The sequence below is a fragment of the Oncorhynchus masou genome, unplaced genomic scaffold (genome assembly GCF_036934945.1).
Source record: "Oncorhynchus masou masou isolate Uvic2021 unplaced genomic scaffold, UVic_Omas_1.1 unplaced_scaffold_869, whole genome shotgun sequence".
Taxonomy (NCBI): domain Eukaryota; kingdom Metazoa; phylum Chordata; class Actinopteri; order Salmoniformes; family Salmonidae; genus Oncorhynchus; species Oncorhynchus masou.
In genome coordinates, this window is record NW_027015151.1 from 225,581 (window position 1) to 252,682 (window position 27,102).

Below are 27,102 nucleotides of genomic sequence, written 5' to 3' on the forward strand. Positions count from 1 at the left end.
CTGTCTGTGAGGTAACACAGGTGCTGCTCACTGTCTTCCTGTCTGTGAGGTTACACAGGTGCTGCTCACTGTCTTCCTGTCTGTGAGGTTACACAGGTGCTGCTCACTGTCTTCCTGTCTGTGAGGTAACACAGGTGCTGCTCACTGTCTTCCTGTCTGTGAGGTAACACAGGTGCTGCTCACTGTCTTCCTGTCTGTGAGGTAACACAGGTGCTGCTCACTGTCTTCCTGTCTGTGAGGTAACACAGGTGCTGCTCACTGTCTTCCTGTCTGTGAGGTAACACAGGTGCTGCTCACTGTCTTCCTGTCTGTGAGGTAACACAGGTGCTGCTCACTGTCTTCCTGTCTGTGAGGTAACACAGGTGCTGCTCCCTGTTGACACTCCTGAACACTGCCCTGCATCCTAGTACGTGACTCAGAATGCGTCCCAAATGCACCCTATTTCCTAGTGCACTACTTTTGACCAGGGCCGTGCACTGAGTCCTATAGGCCCTGGTCAGAAGCAGTGCACTGAGTCCTATAGGCCCTGGTCAGAAGCAGTGCACTGAGTCCTATAGGCCCTGGTCAGAAGCAGTGCACTGAGTCCTATAGGCCCTGGTCAGAAGCAGTGCACTACAAAGGGTGCCAGGGTGCCAGTCGGGACACTCGGAGGAGGATGAAGTTTTCCTTAAACAATCAAAAGGGAACCATTAAAAGACCAGTTTATGTAGTTGTCTTCAGACACTGATCTATGATCAGTTTTGCTTGTAAAAGCCCTATTGGATATGGTGAGTATAAGCTGATCCTGGATCTGTGATCTGAGTGAGGAGGATCCCTTCAGCCAGGTGGACACAGTGACCACCGTATACTGAAACCACTCCATGCCTTTTAAATCCACCAGGGGGTACATGTACACACTTCAAGGGAATTGGAATGAAGCCAATGTTTCACTGACAGCCACTGATCAGGTGATTGGTTGATTGTTCAGGAGTCGAAAGCAGCGGCTAATGTCCTTCAAAAAGGTTCAAAGGTCAAAGCAGAACTTTACCTCAAATAAACACATGCCAGACCAAAGCCTGTTAAACACATTCAATAGCATCATATTCTCTTCTTTCTCTTTCCTTATTTCTTCTTCGTCTCTGTTTGGTGGTCTGTCCTTCAAAACATCCTCAGGGAAAAATCCAAGGATTCTCTATTCCATTGTCTTCTCTCTCTCTCTATGTGTTCTCTCCCAAAGAGTAGAGTCCAGGAGAGGGGAATGTGAGAGGAGAGATGTGAGAGGAGAGATGGATGAAGGAGGAGAGGAGAGTAGAGTGCAGGAGAGGGGGATGTGAGAGGAGAGTAGAGTCCAGGAGAGGGGGATGTGAGAGGAGAGATGGATGAAGGAGGAGAGATGGATGAAGGAGGAGAGGAGAGGGGGATGTGAGAGGATAGGAGAGTTGGGGCTTGGAGAGGGGGATGTGAGAGGAGAGATGGATGAAGAGGAAAGTTGGGGCCTGGAGAGGGGGGGTGTGAGAGAGGAGATGGATGTGAGAGGAGAGTTGTGGCTGGAGAGGGGGATGTGAGAGGAGAGGAGAGTTGTGGCTTGGAGAGGGGGGTGTGAGAGGATAGGAGAGTTGGGGCTTGGAGAGGGGGATGTGAGAGGAGAGTTGTGGCTTGGAGAGGGGGATGTGAGAGGAGAGATGGATGAAGAAGAGAGTTGGGGCCTGGAGAGGGGGATGTGAGAGGAGAGGAGAGCCCAGGAGAGGGGGATGTGATAGGAGAGAAAAGTAGAGTCCAGGAGAGGGGGATGTGAGAGGAGAGTTGTGGCTTGGAGAGGGGGATGTGAGAGGAGAGATGGATGAAGAAGAGAGTTGGGGCCTGGAGAGGGGGATGTGAGAGGAGAGGAGAGTAGAGTCCAGGAGAGGGGGATGTGAGAGGAGAGATGGATAAAGAAGAGAGTTGGGGCCTGGAGAGGGAGATGTGACAGGAGAGTAGAGCCCAGGAGAGGGGGATGTGAGAGGAGAGGAGAGTAGAGTCCAGGAGAGGGGGATGTGAGAGGAGAGATGGATGAAGAGGAGAGTTGGGGCCTGGAGACGGTTGGTCAGTTTAGAGTTCAGGGGTCAGGGTTTGGGGATTGGAATGTTCCGTAGTTAAAGTTGAGAGAAGAGGAGGAGTGTGTGTGTGTGTCTCTCTCCAGGTAAAGTCATCAGTCATCCTCTTCAAAGTGTGTTCTCTGCAGAACCTTCACATGGCGCTCATAGATCTTCAGGGCAGGGCCAAGCCTGATTGACAGGCCTGTCAGGACATCGTTACGCTGCATCAGGAGGAGGGACTTCCCATCTATCTCCTGATTGGGTAGAGAGAGAGAGAGACTTTATAAATTCACTTTATATATTATCTACCTTACTTGCTTTGGCAATGTTAACACATGTTTCCCATGCCAATAAAGCACTTGAATAGAATTGAATTGAGAGAGACAGAATATATTTAGTTATAAAGTTATAATATAGTAGGTACACGGAGTAGTTAGTGGCATAGTAAGTAGATCAAGATAAGACACATAGTAGTTACCCAATACCCAATACAGTAACGACACAGTAACGACACAGTAAATACAACAATGACACACTGCTAAAGGGTTGTCAGGTGTGATTGTTGAATCTCTGATGATCCCTGATGATCTGAAGGCCTGCTGTCTGTCTCATCTCACCTGAGTCCTGAAGGCCTGTTCTGGAACCCTGCTGTCTGTCTCATCTCACCTGAGTCCTGAAGGCCTGTTCTGGAACCCTGCTGTCTGTCTCATCTCACCTGAGTCCTAAAGGCTAAGGCCTGTTCTGGAACCCTGCTGTCTGTCTCATCTCACCTGAGTCCTAAAGGCTAAGGCCTGTTCTGGAACCCTGCTGTCTGTCTCATCTCACCTGAGTCCTGAAGGCTAAGGCCTGTTCTGGAACCCTGCTGTCTGTCTCATCTCACCTGAGTCCTGAAGGCCTGTTCTGGAACCCTGCTGTCTGTCTCATCTCACCTGAGTCCTGAAGGCTAAGGCCTGTTCTGGAACCCTGCTGTCTGTCTCATCTCACCTGAGTCCTGAAGGCTAAGGCCTGTTCTGGAACCCTGCTGTCTGTCTCATCTCACCTGAGTCCTGAAGGCTAAGGCCTGTTCTGGAGACCCTGCTGTCTGTCTCATCTCACCTGAGTCCTGAAGGCTAAGGCCTGTTCTGGAACCCTGCTGTCTGTCTCATCTCACCTGAGTCCTGAAGGCTAAGGCCTGTTCTGGAACCCTGCTGTCTGTCTCATCTCACCTGAGTCCTGAAGGCTAAGGCCTGTTCTGGAACCCTGCTGTCTGTCTCATCTCACCTGAGTCCTGAAGGCGAAGGCCTGTTCTGGAACCCTGCTGTCTGTCTCATCTCACCTGAGTCCTGAAGGCTAAGGCCTGTTCTGGAACCCTGCTGTCTGTCTCATCTCACCTGAGTCCTGAAGGCTAAGGCCTGTTCTGGAGACCCTGCTGTCTGTCTCATCTCACCTGAGTCCTGAAGGCTAAGGCCTGTTCTGGAACCCTGCTGTCTGTCTCATCTCACCTGAGTCCTGAAGGCTAAGGCCTGTTCTGGAACCCTGCTGTCTGTCTCATCTCACCTGAGTCCTGAAGGCTAAGGCCTGTTCTGGAACCCTGCTGTCTGTCTCATCTCACCTGAGTCCTGAAGGCTAAGGCCTGTTCTGGAACCCTGCTGTCTGTCTCATCTCACCTGAGTCCTGAAGGCCTGTTCTGGAACCCTGCTGTCTGTCTCATCTCACCTGAGTCCTGAAGGTCTGTTCTGGAACCCTGCTGTCTGTCTCATCTCACCTGAGTCCTGAAGGCTAAGGCCTGTTCTGGAACCCTGCTGTCTGTCTCATCTCACCTGAGTCCTGAAGGCTAAGGCCTGTTCTGGAACCCTGCTGTCTGTCTCATCTCACCTGAGTCCTGAAGGCCTGTTCTGGAAGGCCTGAGTCCTCTGGAACCCTGCTGTCTGTCTCATCTCACCTGAGTCCTGAAGGCTAAGGCCTGTTCTGGAACCCTGCTGTCTGTCTCATCTCACCTGAGTCCTGAAGGCTAAGGCCTGTTCTGGAACCCTGCTGTCTGTCTCATCTCACCTGAGTCCTGAAGGCTAAGGCCTGTTCTGCAAACCCTGCTGTCGTGAAATAACAGACCACATCAGACACTGTCCAGTTGACTGGGTTTAGACTGCCCAGCTCAGACTTCACAAACCTAGAAAAAGGGGGAAGAGGGAGAGAGAATTTAAGTGTTTGCAACTTGTAACTGTCATTTAGTTAAAAGGACTAGACTATACTTTCATGTTTCACACACTGCATCTCTTGCCGCCCTCCCTCCTTCATCCCATACTCATCTGCTCCTCCCTCCTTCATCCCATACACTCATCTGCTCCTCCCTCCCTCCCTCCCTCCCTCCTTCATCCCATACACTCATCTGCTCCTCCCTCCTTCATCCCATACACTCATCTGCTCCTCCCTCCCCCTTCATCCCATACACTCATCTGCTCCTCCCTCCCTCCTTCATCCCATACACTCATCTGCTCCTCCCTCCCCCTTCATCCCATACACTCATCTGCTCCTCCCTCCCTCATCCCATACACTCATCTGCTCCTCCCTCCCTCCCTCCTTCATCCCATACACTCATCTGCTCCTCCCTCCCCCTTCATCCCATACACTCATCTGCTCTTCCCTCCCTCCCTCCCTCCCTCATCCCATACATTCATCTGCTCATCCCTCATCCCATACACTCATCTGCTCCTCCCTCCCCCTTCATCCCATACACTCATCTGCTCTTCCCTCCCTCCTTCATCCCATACATTCATCTGCTCCTCCCTCATCCCATACACTCATCTGCTCCTCCCTCCCTCCCTCATCCCATACACTCATCTGCTCCTCCCTCCCTCCTTCATCCCATACACTCATCTGCTCCTCCCTCCCTCATCCCATACATTCATCTGCTCCTCCCTCCCTCCCTCCCATACACTCATCTGCTCCTCCCTCTCTCCCTCATCCCATACACTCATCTGCTCCTCCCTCCCTTCCTCATCCCATACACTCATCTGCTCCTCCCTCCCTCATCCCATACACTCATCTGCTCCTCCCTCTCTCCCTCATCCCATACACTCATCTGCTCCTCCCTCCCTCCCTCATCCCATACACTCATCTGCTCCTCCCTCCTTCATTCCATACACTCATCTTCTCCTCCATCTCTCCCTCTCTCCCTCATCCCATACACTCATCTGCTCCTCCCTCCCTCCCTCATCCCATACACTCATCTGCTCCTCCCTCCCTCCCTCATCCCATACACTCATCTGCTCCTCCCTCCCTCCCTCATCCCATACACTCATCTGCTCCTCCCTCCCTCCCTCATCCCATACACTCATCTGCTCCTCCCTCCCTCCTTCATCCCATACACTCATCTGCTCCTCCCTCATCCCCTACCTAATCATCCCATACACTCATCTGCTCCTCCCTCCCTCCTTCATCCCATACACTCATCTGCTCCTCCCTCCCTCATCCCATACACTCATCTGCTCCTCCCTCCCTCCTTCATCCCATACACTCATCTGCTCCTCCCTCCCTCCCTCATCCCATACACTCATCTGCTCCTCCCTCCCTCCCTCATCCCATACACTCATCTGCTCCTCCCTCCCTCCCTCCCTCATCCCATACACTCATCTGCTCCTCCCTCCTTCATTCCATACACTCATCTTCTCCTCCATCTCTCCCTCTCTCCCTCATCCCATACACTCATCTGCTCCTCCCTCATCCCATACACTCATCCGCTCCTCCCTCCCTCCCTCATCCCATACACTCATCTGCTCCTCCCTCCCTCCCTCATCCCATACACTCATCTGCTCCTCCCTCCCTCATCCCATACACTCATCTGCTCCTCCCTCATCCCATACACTAATCTTTTCCTCCCTCATCCCATACACTAATCTTTTCCTCACCCCCTCCCTCCTTCATCCCATACACTAATATGCTCCTCCCTCCTTCATCCCATACACTCATCTGCTCCTCCCTCCCTCATCCCATACACTCATCTGCTCCTCCCCCTCCCTCATCCCATACACTCATCTGCTCCTCCCTCCCTCCCTCCCTCATCCCATACACTCATCTGCTCCTCCCTCCCTCATCCCATACACTCATCTGCTCCTCCCTCCCTCCCTCATCCCATACACTCATCTGCTCCTCCCTCCCTCATCCCATACACTCATCTGCTCCTCCCTCCCTCCCTCCCTCATCTCATACACTCATCTGCTCCTCCCCTCCCTCATCCCATACACTCATCTGACTCCTCATTTACTCCTCCCTCATTCATACACTCATCTGCTCCTCCCTCCCTCCTTCATCCCATACACTCATCTGCTCCTCCCCTCCCTCCTCTCATCCCATACACTCATCTTCCCCCTCCCTCCTCTCATCCCATACACTCATCTGTTCCTCCCTCTCCTCTGCCTCATCCCATACACTCATCTGACTCCCCACCTCGGTCCTCCCTCATCCCATACAATCATCTGCTCCTCCCTCCCTCATCCCATACACTCATCTGCTCCTCCCTCCCTCCCTCATCCCATACACTCATCTGCTCCTCCCTCATCCCTCTTTCCACCAGCTCACTCAGACTTCCTCATTTACTCATCTCTAATTCATGTGAAATATATTGACTCTCATTGCTTCATTCATGCACACACACACAGCACTGCCCCTCTGTCTCTCATCTGCTCCTCCCTTCTCTCAGAGGGGTCCTACCTCCTTCCCACACACTCTGAGGTGATACTCACACTACTCCGTTCATCCCTCTCTCCTCTGCCAGGCCAGAGTCTCTAGGTGAGGCGGTGGGGTGAGGAGACAGGAGGACACACCCACCTCGGTCTTACAGGCCGAACCTGCTGGAACGGAGGAGAGGGGTTAGCACTGCACACACACACAGAGGGGTTAGCACTGCACACACACACAGAGGGGTTAGCACACACACACTGCACACACACACAGAGGGGTTAGCACTGCACACACACAGAGGGGTAGCACTGCACACACACACAGAGGGGTTAGCACTGCACACACACACAGAGCACACACAGAGGGGTTGCACACACACACAGAGGGGTTAGCACTGCACACACACACACACACACAGAGGGGTTAGCACTGCACACACACACAGAGGGGTTAACACTGCACACACACACACAGAGGGGTTAACACTGCACACACACACACACAGGCGTTAGCACTGCACACACACAGAGGGGTTAACACTGCACACACACACACAGAGGGGTTAACACTGCACACACACACAGAGGGGTTAACACACACACACACAGCACACACACACACAGAGGGGTTAGCACTGCACACACACAGAGGGGTTAGCACTGCACACACACACAGAGGGGTTAACACTGCACACACACACAGAGGGGGTTAGCACTGCACACACACACACAGAGGGGTTTGCACACACACACAGAGGGGCACTGCACACACACAGAGGGGTTAACACTGCACACACACACACAGAGGGGTTAACACTGCACACACACACACACAGAGGGGTTAGCACTGCACACACACACAGAGGGGTTAGCACTGCACACACACAGAGGGGTTAACACTGCACACACACAGAGGGGTTAGCACTGCACACACACAGAGGGGTTAACACTGCACACACACAGAGGGGTTAACACTGCACACACACACAGAGGGGTTAACACTGCACACACACAAAGGGGTTAACACTGCACACACACAGAGGGGTTAACACTGCACACACACACAGAGGGGTTAGCACTGCACACACACACAGAGGGGTTAGCACTGCACACACACAGAGGGGTTAGCACTGCACACACACAGAGGGGTTAACACTGCACACACACAGAGGGGTTAACACTGCACACACACAGAGGGGTTAACACTGCACACACACAGAGGGGTTAACACTGCACACACACAGAGGGGTTAGCACTGCACACACACAGAGGGGTTAACACTGCACACACACAGAGGGGTTAACACTGCACACACAGAGGGGTTAACACTGCACACACACAGAGGGGTTAACACTGCACACACACACACAGAGGGGTTAGCACTGTTAACACACACACACACAGAGGGGTTAGCACTGCACACACACACACAGAGGGGTTAGCACTGCACACACACAGAGGGGTTAACACTGCACACACACAGAGGGGTTAGCACTGCACACACACACAGAGGGGTTAGCACTGCACACACACACAGAGGGGTTAGCACTGCACACACACAGAGGGGTTAGCACTGCACACACACAGAGGGGTTAACACTGCACACACACACAGAGGGGTTAACACTGCACACACACACAGAGGGGTTAACACTGCACACACACACACACACACACAGAGGGGTTAGCACTGCACACACACAGAGGCGTTAGCACTGCACACACACAGAGGGGTTAACACTGCACACACACAGAGGGGTTAACACTGCACACACACAGAGGGGTTAACACTGCACACACACACAGAGGGGTTAACACTGCACACACACACAGAGGGGTTAACACTGCACACACACAGAGGGGTTAACACTGCACACACACAGAGGTTAACACTGCAACACTGTTAACACACACACACAGAGGGGTTAACACTGCACACACACAGAGGGGTTAACACTGCACACACACAGAGGGATTAACACTGCACACACACACAGAGGGGTTAACACTGCACACACACAGAGGGGTTAACACTGCACACACACAGAGGCGTTGTAAAGCAGAACTCACAGTTGTGGTTGTGGACAGAGGAAGTGTGGCTCTCTCTCTCTGACTGTACCACATTCTGAACCTGAGAGAGGGAGAGAGAGAGAGAGAAAGACTAACTATTTGCACATTGTTACAACACTGTATATAGACATAATGACATTTGAAATGTCTTTATTCATTTGGAACTTTTGTGAGTGTAATGTTTACTGTTAATTTTTTATTGTTTATTTCACTTTTGTTTATTATCTATTTAACTTGCTTTGGCAATGTTAACATATGTTTCCTATCCCAATAAAGCCATTGAATTGAGAGGGAGACAGAGGGACACAGACAGAGGGAGGCAGACAGAGACAGACAGAGGCAGACAGAGGGAGGCAGACAGAGGGAGGCAGACAGAGGGAGGAGACAGACAGAGGGAGGAGACAGACAGACAGAGGGAGACAGACAGAGGAGACAGACAGAGAGACAGTGATTTTCTCAGGAAATGACTCAATATGAAAAAGGGAAATCAAAAGCAAGAAGCAGACAAACAAGAGAAATACATAGAGATGTGAAGGGGAGGCCTGTACCTGCGTGTCTGTGTGTGTCTGGTCTGGAGAGACCGTATTGGTTGTGTGTTCCGGTTGTTTGTCCTCCTGCTTCACCCCCGCCTGTCCCTCAGAACCTCCAGTGATGTCATCACCATTCCCGGGTTCCGTTTCCATGGGAACCGGGGCAAGGCAATCCCCCCCCTTAGAACCCTCCTCACCCCCTGAGGTTTGGGTGTCACTCTGCCCCCCATCCTCAGCATCCCCTGTTCCCTTCTCCTCTTCATCCTCCTCCTCCTCCTCCTCTCCACTCTCTGTCTCCATTGGCTCCTCCTCTTTCACCTCCTAGGAAGACAGAGAGAGGGGTGGGGGGGTTCAGAGAGAGAAAGAATTCAGTCAGGGCTTTTACAGTTTCAGCATAGTATGAATGAGCAGATCAGAGTTAACAGAGTAAGAAAGGAATATGTGGAATACAGTCAGCCATGTCTTTATTTTCAGGAAACAGGCTACATAACGAGGTAGCCAACAGTCGCTCCCTCGTTTAATGTATAGCGGCGAAATAGGCTGAATCATACTTTGGCGCGCGCATGTTTGTTGCTCTCTCTCCCTCCCTCCGACCTCTTTTGTCTACTGGTTCATTATAGACAGGCAACGCGGCTCGAGTTAAGCGCAGACGGCGCGTGCTTTGTAATGACCCAGGCAGCAACCGGCTGCATCCACAGCTCTAGACCCGCCACAACAGTCCCGTGTTCGGCTTCAATACACGCACTGACCGCTCGGTTTTACGATCAATATAACCTTTCATGAGAGAATCAGTGCGTCTTGCTTGGTGACTGGGTGTGCATATGGCTACAGTTACATCACCGAGACAGACAGAGCGAGAGACAGAGAGAGAGAGACAGAGAGAGAGCATGCGTTTGTTCCGTTAAAAAAAGGTAGCCGCCTAGAAAGGGCGTAATGAGGAACGAAACATGAGAGACAGGCGGGGATAGAGGGAGAGAGAAAAGAACGGAACTAAGAAGATTATAACGGGGGGGGGGTGAAACAAGCTGCTGTGACGCGAATACAGCCTCGGCGCAGACAGACTTTCCGACGTGGAAAGTCTGCTTTCATTTTCACAAACTATTCCACCGAATTAACCACGTAACGCCCACGTCCGTCTGTCTGCATAGTCTACAGCCAGCTAGACACAGTCTATGATATGAGCACGGTAGCCTATAGCCGAACTTTCACCGCGCCAAACACAGAGGAACCACTACAGCGCATTATGGTCGCCCTCTCTCGACGTGCTCCTGTGTGTGCGGTGAATCTGGAACAAGAGAAGCGAGCGGACGAGAGAGCGCTGTTGAAAGCCCGCACCTTTTGTGCTGCCTGGATGGCAGTGGAGCCCTACAGGAAACAGCGAGCAGGCAGCAAGACACAGTTGCGTGTCGAGGACAAACATCGGGATGTCTGTTCTGCAAGCGCACTGGTTCACGTTACCATTGGCTACCGTTCACACAAAACACACCAGCCCAGAAACGTCATTTTAAACCCAATAGGAATTTAGGACAAATGATAGATTTGCCTTCAGAATAGTTTTTACATGCGATTTAGCTGAGTTAGGCTGAATGAGAGAGAATCAGGGATTACATCCAGGGAGAAACGAGAAAGACGTCTCTCTGCGCTGTTTTGATATCTTGATCATTAATTCATAAGCAGACAGGGTGTAGTGAGTCTGTTCTGCTCTTCCTCTCTCTGTGTAGTCTATAGGACGTGTTGGAAATATTAAGTTACCTTTTTCCCAATGTGTTTATCCTGCAGTGCGCTCTTCAGCAGTCTGTTAGCGGGGCCGGGAGGCTTCGCTGGGGTTGGCGCTGCCTCCACTCCCCTCACCGGGAGAGTGATGTTCCCACACCGGGTCCTCCGCAGCCGACCTCTCGCCACCTCTCTCTCCAGAACCACCTTGACCCTGTTGCGGGTCAGTTTACCCTCAGATGAGAGGCCGTCTTGGCTGGTCAGGTAACCCAGGATCTCCTTCAGTCCCAGTGGCTTGTGGCCCCCGCGGGTCTCCCCTCTTAACGCGGAGGCTCGGTTCTGCTCGGCTAGTCTGCGGACGGAGGCGATCAGTCTTTCGCCCAAATCCGAGCTGGTTTGCCCGCTGCCCCCGACCCCCGGGTTCCCCTCACCTCGTCCGGCCCGGAGTTTGGGTTTGACAGGTGGGGATTCTGTCTGAAGCTGTTTCGGCCGCAGGAGCTGGCTGTTGCTGCTGGAACTTGAACTGGCGCTTCCCTGGCTCATTTTATTTTCCGTTTCAGCAGCAACACCAACGCAGCTACTGCTGCCCTCCTGCCCCGTCGTCTCCACCCCCTCCTCCACCCCAGACCCCCTTTGCTTTGCTCGGAGCGCCGCTCCCATCTTGGCCCGGTTTTGTTTCGTGGTTGCCGGCCAAAGCGCTGATGCCACCCCCTTCCTGACCTCCTCCTCTTTCTCCTAATCTCTTGTCTTTTGACGCACTTGCTTTCCCACTGCAGCCTCTCCCGGCAGCACAGCCCGTTTCGCCACAACCCGGGCAGTAGCCAGGACCGTTTCCGCTATTCAGTGGAAAAAGCTTTTGTTTTTTCTCGGAGGTGATACCCGGGGTTTCGGGCCGGGGTCAGGGCACTCACTCGGCTCGGAGACAGAATCCTCCTCTCGGTCCCGGCTCTCCACCTCCTCTAGGTCGGTAAAGCTGTGCGCGCTGTCCCCGTTGTTGTTCAAACTGGAGTGTTTGGCTTGCTCTCCCTCCACCTCGCTACCGCCGCCGCTACCCGGCGTGAAGTCACTCTTCTTTCGACTCTTTCTCTGCACCTTCGCCGCATTCCTGTAGGATATGGAGCCCTTGTAGCTAACTTTGAGCACTGTTTGCTCCTGGATCAGTTTCTCCAGTTCCTCCCGGGTTCTGTCTGGATCCGAGCCGTGTCTTCTCCGGACCATACGACATATTCTCTCAAGGTCCGGTCGGGCTTTCCGTGAGCGTAGAGAGTCGATGGTCTCGAGGATCCAGTCCCGGTACTTGGATTCGGACATTGTTGTTGTTGTTTTCCCAGCGGTTGAGTTTGGGTTTGGCCGAGTGCGTCTTTTCTCTCTTGTTGTTTCTGAAGTGACGCTGTAAGTCGCTCTCCTATACCGACCCAGCGCGAGCAGAGAGCGAGCCCGGCAGAGCGGAGAATGAACAACGGAAGCCTCGATGTGCGCATGCGTTGGCCTCATTGTGCGCTTAAGGTGGACTGACGAAGATGGCGTCCCCTTCAGTTCACCCACAGCAGACATACGCGGACGGTAGCTTATTTAAGGTAGAGTTTTTTTTCTTTTTTTCTGCGCATCTCAAGCACATCGCTCTTTGTTCACATTCCCGCTGCTTTTGGGAAACGTAAACAGGCTTTTATTGGTTGTAATACATACACAGATTTGGAAATGGTATTATTTTGGATTTCTGCATATGAACACGTCTTAGGTGGGTCTCTCCAGAGTCCAGACTAAAGAGCCAACAGTTGTCTGCATGACTGCATTGGGCGACGATGCCTCTAGGCTAGACGGTCTTACAGGAAACGCGTCTCATAGACCTACACAGAGTCTGTTCGTCTCTAATTAAATTTACAAGATGGATTGAATAGGTATGCAGGTGTGTGTGTCAGTCCCCAATCGTTTTAAAGTGAGTTTAGGCTGTGTCAGTGGTTTTCAAACCTCTCCTCAGGGAGCCCCAGCCAGTCCACATATTTGATCTGTTCTACAGTTAGCGTACCAAGGTCAACTAGTTCAGGGCTTCAACAAAGTGGTGAAATGTCTGGGGGTCCACAACGAGAGGTTTGGAAAAAAAAACTGGTGCTATATCACGCAAACAAACAGCACACACAATCCCTTGTGTTGGTCATTTTAACAAGTAAAACTTTATTGAACTGATACTCAAGTTGCAAAATATGACACTTTGTGTTTTATTGTTTTTCTTTTCACGTGGTGGAATTAGACAGTGTCTTTAAACACCTCCCGTTGGAGTGCTGAGGATCCTATAGGGCTGCTGCAGTCCCCAACTTTACACAAATTCTCAGTTTTCCCAGAAATCCTGGTGGAAGGAGTCCCGGAGTTCCTGCTTATTCCCCTCGTATTTCCAGGAATCTTCCAGCCAGGATTTGTGTAAAAGCAGGGCATTTAGAATTGTGCGACCCCAGTCATATGGTTTAAAAAGACTACAGGCCTTATGTATTTTCCTAGAAAGTGCAACAGTATGTATATAGTACATATATATACACCAGCATTGTGCCTGTCCACGGCTGAGAGGAGGATGACCTCCATACACCTGAGGAGACTGTGATGGAGGGGATAAACAGCTGTCCACGGTTACGTCCCAAATGGAACACTGTGCCCTACTTAGTGCACTACTCTTGACCAGAGAGCCCTATAGGCCTGGGTCAAAAGTAGTGCACTAAGTAGGGAATAGGGTGCCATTTGGGACGTGCCCTATGATATTAGGCGACGGAACACGACATTAAAGAGTAGAAGAGAATATGGAATTGTATTCAAAGGAGAAGAGTGTTAAGACAATGTAATAATAATAATAATAATAATAGTAATAATGACAATATAATGTTATTTTCAAACCTGGACAAAGGAGTCAGAGAATGTAATGACACCTTTCTAATACAAGATGTCAAATGAGTTGTGACGTGTTTAACGTGAGAATGAGTAAACTACAAGGCTGGATTTGACAAAAGGAATGAGTTGTGACGTGTTTAACGTGAGAATACACGCCAAGGGGGGTAGGAGTAGGGGGAGGGTGGGGGAGGTGAGTGCAGAGTATTGTGTGTTTGTCCCAAATGGCACCCTATTCCCTTTAGAGTGCACTACTTTTGACCACAGCCCATAGGCTTCTGGTAAAAAGTAGTGCACTATTTAGGGAACAGGGGGCCATTCAGAACAAATTCCAGTATGTGTGGAGCAATATGCTAGCCTAGTACATAGGAGACAGTTGTTACAGAGACAGGTGCCTGTCCCAATATGGTAGTTAGGAGACAGTTGTTACAGAGAATGACCCTGTCCCAATATGGTAGTTAGGAGACCGTTGTTACAGAGAATGAACCTGTCCCAATATGGTAGTGAGGAGACAGTTGTTACAGAGAATGGCCCTGTCTCAATATGGTAGTTAGGAGACAGTTGTTACAGAGACAGGTATCTGTCCCAATATGGTAGTTAGGAGACAGTTGTTACAGAGAATGACCCTGTCCCAATATGGTAGTTAGGAGACAGTTGTTACAGAGAATGTCCCTGCCCCAATATGGTAGTTAGGAGACAGTTGTTACAGAGAATGGTACCTGTCCCAATATGGTAGTTAGGAGACAGTTGTTACAGCGACAGGTACCTGTCCCAATATGGTAGTTAGGAGACAGTTGTTACAGAGACAGGTGCCTGTCCCAATATGGTAGCTAGGAGACAGTTGTTACAGAGACAGGTGCCTGTCCCAATATGGTAGTTAGGAGACAGTTGTTACAGAGACAGGTGCCTGTCCCAATATGGTAGCTAGGAGACAGTTGTTACAGAGAATGATCCTGTCCCAATATGGTAGTTAGGAGACCGTTGTTACAGAGAATTACCCTGTCCCAATATGGTAGCTAGGAGACAATTGTTACCGAGACAGTAGCCTGTCCCAATATGGTAGTTAGGAGACAGTTGTTACAGAGACAGGTGCCTGCCAAATATGGTAGTTAGGAGACAGTTGTTACAGAGACAGGTGCCTGTCCCGATATGGTAGTTAGGAGACAGTTGTTACAGAGAATGACCCTGTCCCAATATGGTAGTTAGGAGACAGTTGTTACAGAGACAGGTGCCTGTCCCAATATGGTAGCTAGGAGACAGTTGTTACAGAGACAGGTGCCTGTCCCAATATGGTAGCTAGGAGACAGTTGTTACAGAGACAGGTGCCTGTCCCAATATGGTAGCTAGGAGACAGTTGTTACCAGAGACAGGTGCCTGTCCCAATATGGTAGTTAGGAGACAGTTGTTACAGAGACAGGTGCCTGTCCCAATATGGTAGCTAGGAGACAGTTGTTACCGAGACAGGTGCCTGTCCCAATATGGTAGTTAGGAGACAGTTGTTACAGAGACAGGTGCCTGTCCCAATATGGTAGTTAGGAGACAGTTGTTACAGAGAATGGCGCCTGTCCCAATATGGTAGTTAGCAGACAGTTGTTACAGAGAATGGCCCAGTTCCAATATGGTAGTTAGGAGATAGTTGTTACAGAGACAGGTATCTGTCCCAGTATGGTAGCTAGGAGACAGTTGTTACAGAGAATGGCCCAGTTCCAATATGGTAGTTAGGAGACAGTTGTTACAGAGACAGGTGCCTGTCCCAAAATGGTAGCTAGGAGACAGTTGTTACAGAGAATGGCCCAGTTCCAATATGGTAGTTAGGAGACAGTTGTTACAGAGACAGGTCCCACTCCAACACTCCATAAAGGATGAAACATCAAAAGAGACTAAATAATAAATAAATAACAGTAGAAAAACACAAATGGGACAGAAAAGGCAACACTGCTGGTTTACTCTTCTCTCCGCATCTTCCTCTTCTCTCCGCATCTTCCTCTTCTCTCCGCATCTTCCTCTTCTCTCCCTCTCTTCTTCTCTCCCTCTCTTCTTCTCTCCCTCTCTTCTTCTCTCCTCTCTTCTTCTCTTCCTCTCTTCTCTTCTCTCTTCTCTCCCTCTCTTCTTCTCTCCCTCTCTTCTCTCCCTCTCTTCTTCTCTCCCTCTCTTCTTCTCTCCCTCTCTTTCTTCTCTCTTCTCTCCCTCTCTTCTTCTCTCCCTCTCCTCTCCCTCTCTTCTCTCCCTCTCTTCTCTCCCTCTCGTAGCTGGTGCTTGTGATTCAACAGGAGACAGTACTCCAGTCTACCTTCCGTCTCGTCCGTTCCTTCCTTCCTTCCTTCCTTCCTTCCTTCCTTCCTTCCTTCCTTCCTTCCTTCCTTCCTTCCTTCCTCCTTCCTTCCTTCCTTCCTTCCTTCCTTCCTTCCTTCCCATCCTCTCTCTCTCTCTCTCCTTCCTTCTCCCACTCCTTTCATCTCTATCTTCTTCCTTCAATCCCTCTCTCTCTGGTTGGGTCTAGAAGTCAGTGAACTCCTTGGCACACTGTTCACTGATGGAGACTCTGATCTCCTCCTCTTCGTACTCCTCAAAGTTGCTGGTGTCACCTGGGCCTTTGAACTTAGGAACGAACGGGGCCTCCACCTACACACACGCACACCCACACACACATACGCGCACACATACACACAGGAAGAGGAAAAATCTATCAAACAATCACATTTTACTAAACCGGATTCCTGTAAAATTATCATATTCAAACTTATCAATACATTTGTTTACATGATATTCATTGAGCTCTCACCCAGAGCGCCTTACGGGAGAAATGAGGGTTAAGGGCCTTGATCAAAGGGGATTTCTGTCATTTTGAGAAAGTTACCTGGAATTGTACTGTACCCTACATATCAGTTAGACCTTTCACCTTCATCTGGTATACTGTACCCTACATATCAGTTAGACCTCTCACCTTTCTCTGGTATACTGTACCCTACATATCAGTTAGACCCCTCACCTTTCTCTGGTATACTGTACCCTACATATCAGTTAGACCTCTCACCTTTCTCTGGTATACTGTACCCTACATATCAGTTAGACCTCTCACCTTTCTCTGGTATACTGTACCCTACATATCAGTTAGACCTCTCACCTTTCTCTGGTATACTGTACCCTACATATCAGTTAGACCTCTCACCTTTCTCTGGTATACTGTACCCTACATATCAGTTAGACCCCACCTCTCACCTTTCTCTGGTATACTGTACCCTACATATCAGTTAGGCCCCTCACCTTTCTCTGGTATACTGTACCCTACATATCAGTTAGACCCCTCACCTTTCTCTGGTATACTGTACCCTACATATCAGTTAGACCTCTCACCTTTCTCTGGTATACTGTACCCTACATATCAGTTAGACCCCCCCTCACCTTTCTCTGGTATACTGTACCCTACATATCAGTTAGACCGCTCACCTTTCTCTGGTATACTATACCCTACATATCAGTTAGACCTCTCACCTTTCTCTGGTATACTGTACCCTACATATCAGTTAGACCTCTCACCTTTCTCTGGTATACTGTACCCTACATATCAGTTAGACCCCACCTCTCACCTTTCTCTGGTATACTGTACCCTACATATCAGTTAGACCCCACCTTTCTCTTTCTACTGTACCCTACATATCAGTTAGACCCCACCTCTCACCTTTCTCTGGTATACTGTACCCTACATATCAGTTAGACCCCTCACCTTTCTCTGGTATACTGTACCCTACATATCAGTTAGACCTCTCACCTTTCTCTGGTATACTGTACCCTACATATCAGTTAGACCCCCCTCTCACCTTTCTCTGGTATACTGTACCCTACATATCAGTTAGGCCCCTCACCTTTCTCTGGTATACTGTACCCTACATATCAGTTAGACACCTTTCTCACCTTTCTCTGGTATACTGTACCCTACATATCAGTTAGACCCCTCACCTTTCTCTGGTATACTGTACCCTACATATCAGTTAGACCCCTCACCTTTCTCTGGTATACTGTACCCTACATATCAGTTAGACCTCTCACCTTTCTCTGGTATACTGTACCCTACATATCAGTTAGACCTCTCACCTTTCTCTGGTATACTGTACCCTACATATCAGTTAGACCTCTCACCTTTCTCTGGTATACTGTACCCTACATATCAGTTAGACCTCTCACCTTTCTCTGGTATACTGTACCCTACATATCAGTTAGACCTCTCACCTTTCTCTGGTATACTGTACCCTACATATCAGTTAGACCTCTCACCTTTCTCTGGTATACTGTACCCTACATATCAGTTAGACCCCTCACCTTTCTCTGGTATACTGTACCCTACATATCAGTTAGACCCCTCACCTTTCTCTGGTATACTGTACCCTACATATCAGTTAGACCTCTCACCTTTCTCTGGTATACTGTACCCTACATATCAGTTAGACCTCTCACCTTTCTCTGGTATACTGTACCCTACATATCAGTTATACCCCTCACCTTTCTCTGGTATACTGTACCCTACATATCAGTTATACCCCTCACCTTTCTCTGGTATACTGTACCCTACATATCAGTTAGACCTCTCACCTTTCTCTGGTATACTGTACCCTACATATCAGTTAGACCCCACCCCTCACCTTTCTCTGGTATACTGTACCCTACATATCAGTTAGACCTCTCACCTTTCTCTGGTATACTGTACCCTACATATCAGTTAGACCTCTCACCTTTCTCTGGTATACTGTACCCTACATATCAGTTAGACCTCTCACCTTTCTCTGGTATACTGTACCCTACATATCAGTTAGACCTCTCACCTTTCTCTGGTATACTGTACCCTACATATCAGTTATACCTCTCACCTTTCTCTGGTATACTGTACCCTACATATCAGTTAGACCCCACCCCTCACCTTTCTCTGGTATACTGTACCCTACATATCAGTTAGACCTCTCACCTTTCTCTGGTATACTGTACCCTACATATCAGTTAGACCTCTCACCTTTCTCTGGTATACTGTACCCTACATATCAGTTAGACCTCTCACCTTTCTCTGGTATACTGTACCCTACATATCAGTTAGACCTCTCACCTTTCTCTGGTATACTGTACCCTACATATCAGTTAGACCTCTCACCTTTCTCTGGTATACTGTACCCTACATATCAGTTAGACCTCTCACCTTTCTCTGGTATACTGTACCCTACATATCAGTTAGACCTCTCACCTTTCTCTGGTATACTGTACCCTACATATCAGTTAGACCTCTCACCTTTCTCTGGTATACTGTACCCTACATATCAGTTAGACCTCTCACCTTTCTCTGGTATACTGTACCCTACATATCAGTTAGACCTCTCACCTTTCTCTGGTATACTGTACCCTACATATCAGTTAGACCTCTCACCTTTCTCTGGTATACTGTACCCTACATATCAGTTAGACCCCTCACCTTTCTCTGGTATACTGTACCCTACATATCAGTTAGACCTCTCACCTTTCTCTGGTATACTGTACCCTACATATCAGTTAGACCCCTCACCTTCATCTGGTATACTGTACCCTACATATCAGTTAGACCCCTCACCTTTCTCTGGTATACTGTACCCTACATATCAGTTAGACCTCTCACCTTTCTCTGGTATACTGTACCCTACATATCAGTTTGACCTCTCACCTTTCTCTGGTATACTGTACCCTACATATCAGTTAGACCTCTCACCTTTCTCTGGTATACTGTACCCTACATATCAGTTAGACCCCTCACCTTTCTCTGGTATACTGTACCCTACATATCAGTTAGACCTTTCACCTTTCATCTGGTATACTGTACCCTACATATCAGTTAGACCTCTCACCTTTCTCTGGTATACTGTACCCTACATATCAGTTATACCTCTCACCTTTCTCTGGTATACTGTACCCTACATATCAGTTAGACCCCTCACCTTTCTCTGGTATACTGTACCCTACATATCAGTTAGACCTCTCACCTTTCTCTGGTATACTGTACCCTACATATCAGTTATACCTCTCACCTTTCTCTGGTATACTGTACCCTACATATCAGTTAGACCTCTCACCTTCATCTGGTATACTGTACCCTACATATCAATTAGACCCCTCACCTTTCTCTGGTATACTGTACCCTACATATCAGTTAGACCTCTCACCTTTCTCTGGTATACTGTACCCTACATATCAGTTAGACCTCTCACCTTTCTCTGGTATACTGTACCCTACATATCAGTTAGACCTCTCACCTTTCTCTGGTATACTGTACCCTACATATCAATTAGACCTCTCACCTTTCTCTGGTATACTGTACCCTACATATCAGTTAGACCCCTCACCTTTCTCTGGTATACTGTACCCTACATATCAGTTAGACCGCTCACCTTTCTCTGGTATACTGTACCCTACATATCAGTTATACCTCTCACCTTTCTCTGGTATACTGTACCCTACATATCAGTTAGACCTCTCACCTTTCTCTGGTATACTGTACCCTCATATCAGTTAGACCCCACCCCTCACCTTTCTCTGGTATACTGTACCCTACATATCAGTTAGACCTTTCACCTTTCTCTGGTATACTGTACCCTACATATCAATTAGACCCCTCACCTTTCTCTGGTATACTGTACCCTACATATCAGTTAGACCCCTCACCTTTCTCTGGTATACTGTACCCTACATATCAGTTAGACCCCACCCCTCACCTTTCTCTGGTATACTGTACCCTACATATCAGTTAGACCTTTCACCTTTCTCTGGTATACTGTACCCTACATATCAGTTAGACCCCTCACCTTTCTCTGGTATACTGTACCCTACATATCAGTTAGACCCCACCTCTCACCTTTCTCTGGTATACTGTACCCTACATATCAGTTAGACCCCTCACCTTTCTCTGGTATACTGTACCCTACATATCAGTTAGGCCCCTCACCTTTCTCTGGTATACTGTACCCTACATATCAATTAGACCCCTCACCTTTCTCTGGTATACTGTACCCTACATATCAGTTAGACCCCACCTCTCACCTTTCTCTGGTATACTGTACCCTACATATCAGTTAGGCCCCTCACCTTTCTCTGGTATACTGTACCCTACATATCAGTTAGGCCCCTCACCTTTCTCTGGTATACTGTACCCCATATCAGTTAGGCCCCTCATCTGGTATACTGTACCCTACATATCAGTTAGACCCCTCACCTTTCTCTGGTATACTGTACCCTACATATCAGTTAGACCTCTCACCTTTCTCTGGTATACTGTACCCTACATATCAGTTAGACCGCTCACCTTTCTCTGGTATACTGTACCCTACATATCAGTTAGACCTCTCACCTTTCTCTGGTATACTGTACCCTACATATCAGTTAGACCGCTCACCTTTCTCTGGTATACTGTACCCTACATATCAGTTAGACCTCTCACCTTTCTCTGGTATACTGTACCCTACATATCAGTTATACCCCTCACCTTTCTCTGGTATACTGTACCCTACATATCAGTTAGACCTCTCACCTTTCTCTGGTATACTGTACCCTACATATCAGTTAGACCCCACCTCTCACCTTTCTCTGGTATACTGTACCCTACATATCAGTTAGACCCCACCTCTCACCTTTCTCTGGTATACTGTACCCTACATATCAGTTAGACCTCTCACCTTTCTCTGGTATACTGTACCCTACATATCAGTTAGACCTCTCACCTTTCTCTGGTATACTGTACCCTACATATCAGTTAGACCTCTCACCTTTCTCTGGTATACTGTACCCTACATGTCAGTTAGACCTCTCACCTTTCTCTGGTATACTGTACCCTACATATCAGTTAGACCTCTCACCTTTCTCTGGTATACTGTACCCTACATATCAGTTAGACCCCTCACCTTTCTCTGGTATACTGTACCCTACATATCAGTTAGACCCCACCTCTCACCTTTCTCTGGTATACTGTACCCTACATATCAGTTAGACCTCTCACCTTTCTCTGGTATACGGCGATCCAATCAGTGGTGGCGAACCACTTGTGTCCCTTGATGTCGTTGACGCCGTTCTTCAGGTTGCCATAGCGCTTGGTCAGGTCCACCTGTAGTAGATTCCTCAGGTGATATGGCCCTGAACAGATCCTTCAGGTCAGAGCTGAAGTGGGAGGGGAAACGCACCTGGGGGAGGAGGGGGGGGATGAGTGGTGGTGTGGGAGAGTAGAGAAGGAGATGGGGGAGGAGAGGGGGAAGAGAGGAGAGGGGGAATAGAGGAGGAGGGAAGGGGGAGTGGTAGTGTGGGAGAGTAGAGAAGGAGAGGGGGAGGAGAGGAGGGCAGAGGAGGGGTGAGGGGGTGTGGAGAGGAGAAGATGGGGGAGGAGAGGAGGGCAGAGGAGAGGAGGTAGAGGAGGGTGAGGAGGAGAAGAGGGTGGAGGATGGAGAGGGGGTGGACAGGGGAAGGAGAGGAGGGAGGGTAGAGAAGGGAGGAGAAGAGGGAGTGTGGAGAGATGTTAGAAGGAAGAGGCAAACCAGGTTCTCATCTCAGTGCTGATCTAAAAGGCAAATATACATACATACATACAGGCAAATATACATATATATATATACACACATATATATATATCACACACATAATATATATATGGCCCTATATAATACACATATATCATACACACATACATATATATATATCACACATACATATTCATATACACACATACATATGGCCATGGTATACATTATACAAATATATATATGGCCCTGTCATAATATATTTATGAAACATAATATATATATGGTCAAAATTTCATACATATATATATATATATATATATATATATATATATATATATATATATATATATATATATATATATATATACACACACACTACCATTCAAAAGTTTGGGGTCACTTAGACATGTTTTGTTTTTGAAACAAAAGCACATTTTTTTGTCCATTCATTTGGGGTCACTTAGACATATTTCGCTAAGGTGTATGTAAACTTCTGACTTGACTGTGTATATATACACACTGCTCAAAAAAATAAAGGGAACACTTAAACAGCACAATGTAACTCCAAGTCAATCACACTTCTGTGAAATCAAACTGTCCACTTAGGAAGCAACACCGATTGACAAATGTCACATGCTGTTGTGCAAATGGAATAGACAACATGTGGAAATTATAGGCAATTAGCAAGACACCCCCAATAAAGGAGTGGTTCTGCAGGTGGGGACCACAGACCACTTCTCAGTTCCTAGCTTCCGGGCTGATGTTTTGGTCACTTTTGAATGCTGGCGGTGCTTTCACTCTAGTGGTAGCATGAGACGGAGTCTACAACCCACACAAGTGGCTCAGGTAGTGCAGCTCATCCAGGATGGCACATCAATGCGAGCTGTGGCAAGAAGTTTTGCTGTGTCTGTCAGCGTAGTGTCCAGAGCATGGAGGCGCTACCAGGAGACAAGCTAGTACATCAGGAGACGTGGAGGAGGCCGTAGGAAGGCAACAACCCAGCAGCAGGACCGCTACCTCAGTCGTTGTGCAAGGAGGAGCAGGAGGAGCACTGCCAGAGCCCTGCAAAATGACCTCCAGCAGGCACAAATGTGCATGTGTCTGCTCAAACGGTCAAAAACAGACTCCATGAGGGTGGTATGAGGGCCCGACGTCCACAGGTGGGGGTTGTGCTTACAGCCCAACACCGTGCAGGACGTTGGGCATTTGTCAGAGAACACCAAGATTGGCAAATTCGCCACTGGCGCCCTGTGCTCTTCACAGATGAAAGCAGGTTCACACTGAGCACATGTGACAGACGTGACAGAGTCTGGAGACGCCGTGGAGAACGTTCTGCTGCCTGCAACATCCTCCAGCATGACCGGTTTGGCGGTGGGTCAGTCATGGTGTGGGGTGGCATTTCTTTGGGGGCCGCATAGCCCTCCATGTGCTCTCCAGAGGTAGCCTGACTGCCATTAGGTACCGAGATGAGATCCTCAGACCCCTTGTGAGACCATATGCTGGTGCGGTTGGCCCTGGGTCCTCCTAATGCAAGACAATGCGACCTCATGTGGCTGGAGTGTGTCAGCAGTTCCTGCAAGAGGAAGGCATTGATGCTATGGACTTGCCCGGCCGTTCCCTAGACCTGAATCCAATTGAGCACATCTGGGACATCATGTCTCGCTCCATCCACCAACATCACGTTGCACCACAGACTGTCCAGGAGTTGGCGGATGCTTTAGTCCAGGTCTGGGAGGAGATCCCTCAGGAGACCATCCACCACCTCATCAGGAGCATGCCCAGGCGTTGTAGGGAGGTCATACAGGCACGTGGAGGCCACACACACACTACCGAGCCTCATTTTGACTTGTTTTAAGGACATTACAAAGTTGGATCAGCCTGTAGTGTGGTTTTACACTTTAATTTTGAGTGTGACTCCAATCCAGACCTCCATGGGTTGATACATTTGATTTCCATTGATAATTTGCGTGATTTTGTTGTCAAACATTCAACTATGTAAAGAAAAAAGTATTTAATAAGAATATTTCATTCAAAAGTATTCAGATCTAGGACTGTATTTCTGATGAATTTGATGTTATTTTAATGGACAACAAATGTGCTTTTCCTGGTCAAAAAAGAAGAAGATATTTTATTTTTGAACAGTAGCATATAGAAATATGTATATATATATATGCCTTAAAATTGTTTAAACTTGGGTCAAACGTTTCAGGTAGCCTTCCACAAGCTTCCCACAATAAATTGGGTAAATTCTGGTCCATTCCTCCTGACAGAGCTGGTGTAACTGAGTCAGGTTTGTTAGCCTCCTTGCTCTCACATGCTTTTTCAGTTCTGCCCACAAATGTTCTATGGGACTGAGGTCAGGGCTTTGTGATGGCCACTCCAATACCTTGACTTTGTTGTCCTTCGGCCATTTTGCCACAACGTTGGAAGTATGCTTGGGGTCATTGTCCATTTGCGACCAACCTGACTGATGTCTTGAGATGTTGCTTCAATATATCCACATAATTTTACTGCCTCATGAAGCCATCTATTTTGTGAAGTGCACCAGTCCCTCCTGCAGAAAAGCACACCCACAACATGATGCTGCCACCCCCGTGCTTCACGGTTGGGATGGTGTTCTTCGGCTTGCAAGCCTCCCCCTTTTTCCTCCAAACTTAACGATGGTCATTATGGCCAAACAGTTCTATTTTTGTTTCATCAGACCAGAGGGCATTTCTTCAAAAAGTATGATCTTTGTCCCCATGTGCCGTTGCAAACCATAGTCTGGCTTTTTTATGGCAGTTTTAGAGCAGTGGCTTCTTCCTTTCTGAGCAGGTTATATTGATATGGACCGTTTTACTGTGGATATAGACACTTTTGTACCAAAAGTATGGTGTTTCCTCCAGCATCTTCACAAGGTCCTTTGCTGTTGTTCCGGTATTGATTTGCACTTTTCGCACCAAAGTACGTTCATCACTAGGAGACAGAACGATAGTCTCCTTCCTGAGCGGTATGACGGCTGCGTGGTCCCATGGTGTTTATACCTGCGTACTAATGTTTGTATAGATGATCGTGGTACCTTCAGGTGTTTGGAAATTGCTCCCATGGATGAACTAGACTTGGCCCCGGTTCAAAAGTATGGCCCTGGTCAAAAGTAGTTCACACAGGGAAACGGGTGATATGGCCCTGGTCAAAAGTAGTTCATAAAGGGAAACGGGTGATATGGCCCTGGTCAAAAGTATTCACACAGGGAAACGGGTGATATGGCCCTGGTCAAAAGTAGTTCACACAGGGAAACGGGTGATATGGCCCTGGTCAAAAGTAGTTCACAAAGGGAAATGGGTGATATGGCCCTGGTCTAAAGTAGTTTGTAAAGGGAAAGGTGCCACTTGCAACACAACCTAGTGAAACCAAGTCAGTATGCTAGTTTAGCTTTTCCCCTCTCTGACTACAACTCTGGGTAAACTATCCCAAACCCAGAGCCCTCAGCCTCGCTAACACACATGACCACTCTCCTTAACAACACGCCAACCAGTTGTGCTATAGAAAAGCATCCTATTCGACATCTCCATTGGCAACATTTGAAGCTAGCTATGGAGTGATCTCACATACTTATGTCCGTTACACTGGCCCAGCTCACCTTCCCAGAGACGATCTTTTCGTAAATTTGTATGGGCTGGTCAGCGAAGAAGGGAGGATAACCGGCTGCCATCTCATAGACCAACACACCCAAGGCCCACCAGTCTACTGCCTTGTTATACCCCTGGAGAGGGAGGAAGGGGGAGGGGGAGAGAATGAGGGGAGTGGGAGAATGGATGGAGGGGGGAAGGAGGGAGAGAGGAGATTTAACATGTTGAGTGTTACATTGAGGTTTGGAGGTAGAGAGAGAAAGTAACTGAGGTCTGTAGTAAAGTAATGCCTCAGGGACAGCTGCCTCCTCCATGTTGATACCAGTAAAGTAATGCCTCGGGGACAGCTGCCTCCTCCATTTTGATACCAGTAAAGTAATGCCTCAGGGACAGCTGCCTCCTCCATTTTGATACCAGTAAAGTAATGCCTCAGGGACAGCTGCCTCTTCCATGTTGATACCAGTAAAGTAATGCCTCAGGGACAGCTGCCTCCTCCATGTTGATACCAGTAAAGTAATGCCTCAGGGACAGCTGCCTCCTCCATGTTGATACCAGTAAAGTAATGCCTCAGGGACAGCTGCCTCTTCCATGTTGATACCAGTAAAGTAATGCCTCAGGGACAGCTGCCTCCTCCATGTTGATACCAGTAAAGTAGTTGTACAGAACCCCATTCAGTGCTAAGCCACTGGGACAGAGGTAGGCTCCATGTTGATACCAGTAAAGTAGTTGTACAGAACCCCATTCAGTGCTAAGCCACTGGGACAGAGGTAGGCTCCATGTTGATACCAGTAAAGTAGTTGCATTGAATCCCATTCAGTGCTAAGCCACTGGGACAGAGGTAGGCTCCATGTTGATACCAGTAAAGTAGTTGTACAGAACCCCATTCAGTGCTAAGCCACTGGGACAGAGGTAGGCTCCATGTTGATACCAGTAAAGTAGTTGTACAGAACCCCATTCAGTGCTAAGCCACTGGGACAGAGGTAGGCTCCATGTTGATACCAGTAAAGTAGTTGTACAGAACCCCATTCAGTGCTAAGCCACTGGGACAGAGGTAGGCTCCATGTTGATACCAGTAAAGTAGTTGTACAG

General features: G+C 48.5%; 1 protein-coding gene and 1 pseudogene across 1 annotated transcript; both read right to left on the minus strand.

Moving 5' to 3' along the window:
* Positions 1-1,520: 1,520 nt before the first annotated feature.
* On the minus strand, positions 1,521-12,462 carry samd1b (sterile alpha motif domain containing 1b). Its single transcript, XM_064963904.1, is given in 9 exon segments — positions 1,521-2,308; positions 4,086-4,200; positions 6,773-6,827; positions 6,830-6,877; positions 8,779-8,839; positions 9,327-9,629; positions 11,061-11,624; positions 11,656-11,891; positions 11,894-12,462. Coding segments are annotated over 9 exon segments (1,962 nt in total). The 5' UTR covers positions 12,333-12,462; the 3' UTR covers positions 1,521-2,167.
* A 3,856-nt stretch (positions 12,463-16,318) lies between these two features.
* Positions 16,319-27,102, minus strand: part of LOC135537895 (cAMP-dependent protein kinase catalytic subunit alpha-like) — a 41,679-nt pseudogene continuing 30,895 nt past the window's right edge.